Below are 2,436 nucleotides of genomic sequence, written 5' to 3'. Positions count from 1 at the left end.
AACAAAAAAAGAAAAAAAAAAGGGCGCACTTTAGGCTCCATTGCAAGTTTTGGTGGGGGTTGCTCCCTCAAATTATTCCAATCAATTCCCTTGAAGAAAGGATGGCTTTTGAGTGAAGCATAACCATCAGGTCCTGCACCTGGGCGCCTGCTGGGATCTATGTCCTACATCAACATTGCCCAAGAACTGTAGTTAGATTAAAAAGAAAAATGAAAACAGTTTCAGTGGTCAATCATACGAAGACAAAATCTGACAGCTTAGAATTTGAATGTTTTGGCAAACAGATATTCCCCATTGACATGCAAAAAATCATAATATAGAATGCTGCAACTCTTCAAGGCACATCCTTCATTTTGATGTAACTATTTCAATATCAGATCATCATCCAAAGAACACTCTTATATCCTATGCATACCAGCCACAACAACGCTGATGCTTCTTCCCCATTCTTCTCATGATTCTTTTCCAATTTTTAAGATTTTTCATAAACTAACATCAGATGAAAAAATAGTAAACGAAATACATAAAAAACAAATGGAAAGAGTAATTATGGGTTACCAATAACCGATCAATGAGATCTCGTGCTTCGGCTGAAAAGTAATTTGGAAATCTGATGTCTCTAGCAATAATTCTTTGAAAAATAAGCCATTCGCTAGCATCTTTAAAGGGAGAAGTCCCTGAAAGCATTTGGTAAAGCGTGCATCCAAGTGCCCAGATGTCATTCCTGGGTGAACATAATTTAGGGGAGTAACTAAATTGTCATATTGGAACAACACGTGACTAATAATGAAATGCAGGAACCACTTCATTGTATATCAACTGTCTCTCATGATCATTCATTTTTCAGATATAACTAATTAATATGAACTAAATTCCCACAAACTATAAATCAACAGACAATGAACACAAGTTCATTACCCGAAAGTTGCGGGAGAAGAATTTAATACTTCTGGAGGTACATAAGCAGCTGTCCCCACAAAGGTACACGCCTTATCTTCTGGGGATAAATGATGACAATTATTCTTTAAACTCTTGTTCATAGGAAAACGACTTCAATTTTTTGGAAGCAACAATGCAGTAAGAAAGACCCACCCGATGCTGCATTTGGAAGGACTGTTATCTGACTGTCTCGCATGGGCTTTACACTACCAAAGTCAGCAATTTTAATATGTCCATCTGCAGTAAGTAGCAGGTTCTCGGGCTGCCATTCAAGAAACTATTAGCATTTCTAAAATGAAATAGAATTTTTTAATGCAGCAACCTACCTTAATATCTCGATGTATCAACCCCATACTATGTATATATTCAAGAGCATCCACAACTTCAGCTGCATAAAAACGAGCCTCATCCTCAGACAAGCGGCCTTTCTGCACCCACAAGAAATCAACAAGATTTCATTGTGCAAAGGCTTGGCCAAGATTAATGCACATATTATCGTTTTTACGGTAGATAATAAAAGTAATGACGCACTAAATCCTGATTATACTTTTTCAAGAAATTTGATTTGGTTGGAACACAGAGCCTATTATGCATTAAAGAAAGGCTACATTACATGAAGAGATGGTGACTTGCTATCAAAGGAAATAACGCAAAATTCATAAGAGTCTTATAATAAGTTTTAATTGGAAGGAAGGGAAGAAAACAAAGGGCAATCAGATTTTTTTAGGGGAGGGAGGAGGCAATAGGGGTTTCAGGTTTATTTGGTGCATTAGGACATGAAAGAGAGAGCATTCTTTCTTGTGGATCCACATTATTCCAAGCTAAATCAAATTAAAAAACATTGGAAATTTTACTTTTACACTCATAGATTTATCCTAAAGCGCAACCTAAGTCGGAAAACCACTTTCAATTTTCCACTTCACATTCCATTTGCTTATTTCTAATCTTCATTTCTCTCTAAATCTAACAACATTTATCAAATTGTCAAAACTAAATTTTAGCACAACTTTTGATGCACTCATTTAACTAGACTTTTCACAGATTGCAGCCATAGAAACATACATGCTTTCACATTCTACTTACCCTCGTTATTTGATCAAAAAGTTCTCCGCCTTCACAAGATTCAAGCGCCATGTCTTCATAGTAAATTCAGAAACATTGCGTTACATCTACATCCGTAAAAATCACCCAACATAACAATAGAACATCTAGTAATGTGATGAGAACACTCACACAGAGAGTAAGTATCTTGAAATGTAAAAAACAACCGCACTACACCAGGATGATCTAACTGGTCTAATACAATGCGCTCCAATTTTACATAATCAGTTTTATTTTCCTTTGTGATGAACTTCTTATCCATGATCTTCATGGCATAGACAGTTCCGGTTTCTTTCTTTTTCGCTCTGACAACCTGGTGAAATCGTAAGCAGATAATAGAAATTTTTAAATAAAATGCAAGGTTACAAGAAAAACATATCTGGACCGTAAACATTT

At 35.9% G+C, this 2,436-nt stretch overlaps 1 protein-coding gene across 1 annotated transcript; it reads right to left on the bottom strand.

Annotated features, from left to right (window-relative positions):
• Positions 1–5: 5 nt before the first annotated feature.
• Positions 6–2,430, bottom strand: LOC111377223 (3-phosphoinositide-dependent protein kinase 2-like; the record flags this gene model as incomplete). The annotated part of the gene is made up of 7 exons (XM_023000286.1): positions 2,173–2,430; positions 2,023–2,075; positions 1,266–1,367; positions 1,093–1,201; positions 919–994; positions 559–724; positions 6–164 (listed from the first exon to the last, which is right to left on the bottom strand). Coding segments are annotated over exons 1-7 (804 nt in total), but the record flags the coding sequence as incomplete, so codon positions are not given.
• Between the last annotated feature and the right edge of the window lie 6 nt (positions 2,431–2,436).

Source organism: Olea europaea, unplaced genomic scaffold, assembly GCF_002742605.1.
Source record: "Olea europaea var. sylvestris unplaced genomic scaffold, O_europaea_v1 scaffold16279, whole genome shotgun sequence".
NCBI classification, from domain to species: Eukaryota; Viridiplantae; Streptophyta; class Magnoliopsida; order Lamiales; family Oleaceae; genus Olea; species Olea europaea.
This window is presented reverse-complemented; position numbering and strand designations above follow the sequence as displayed.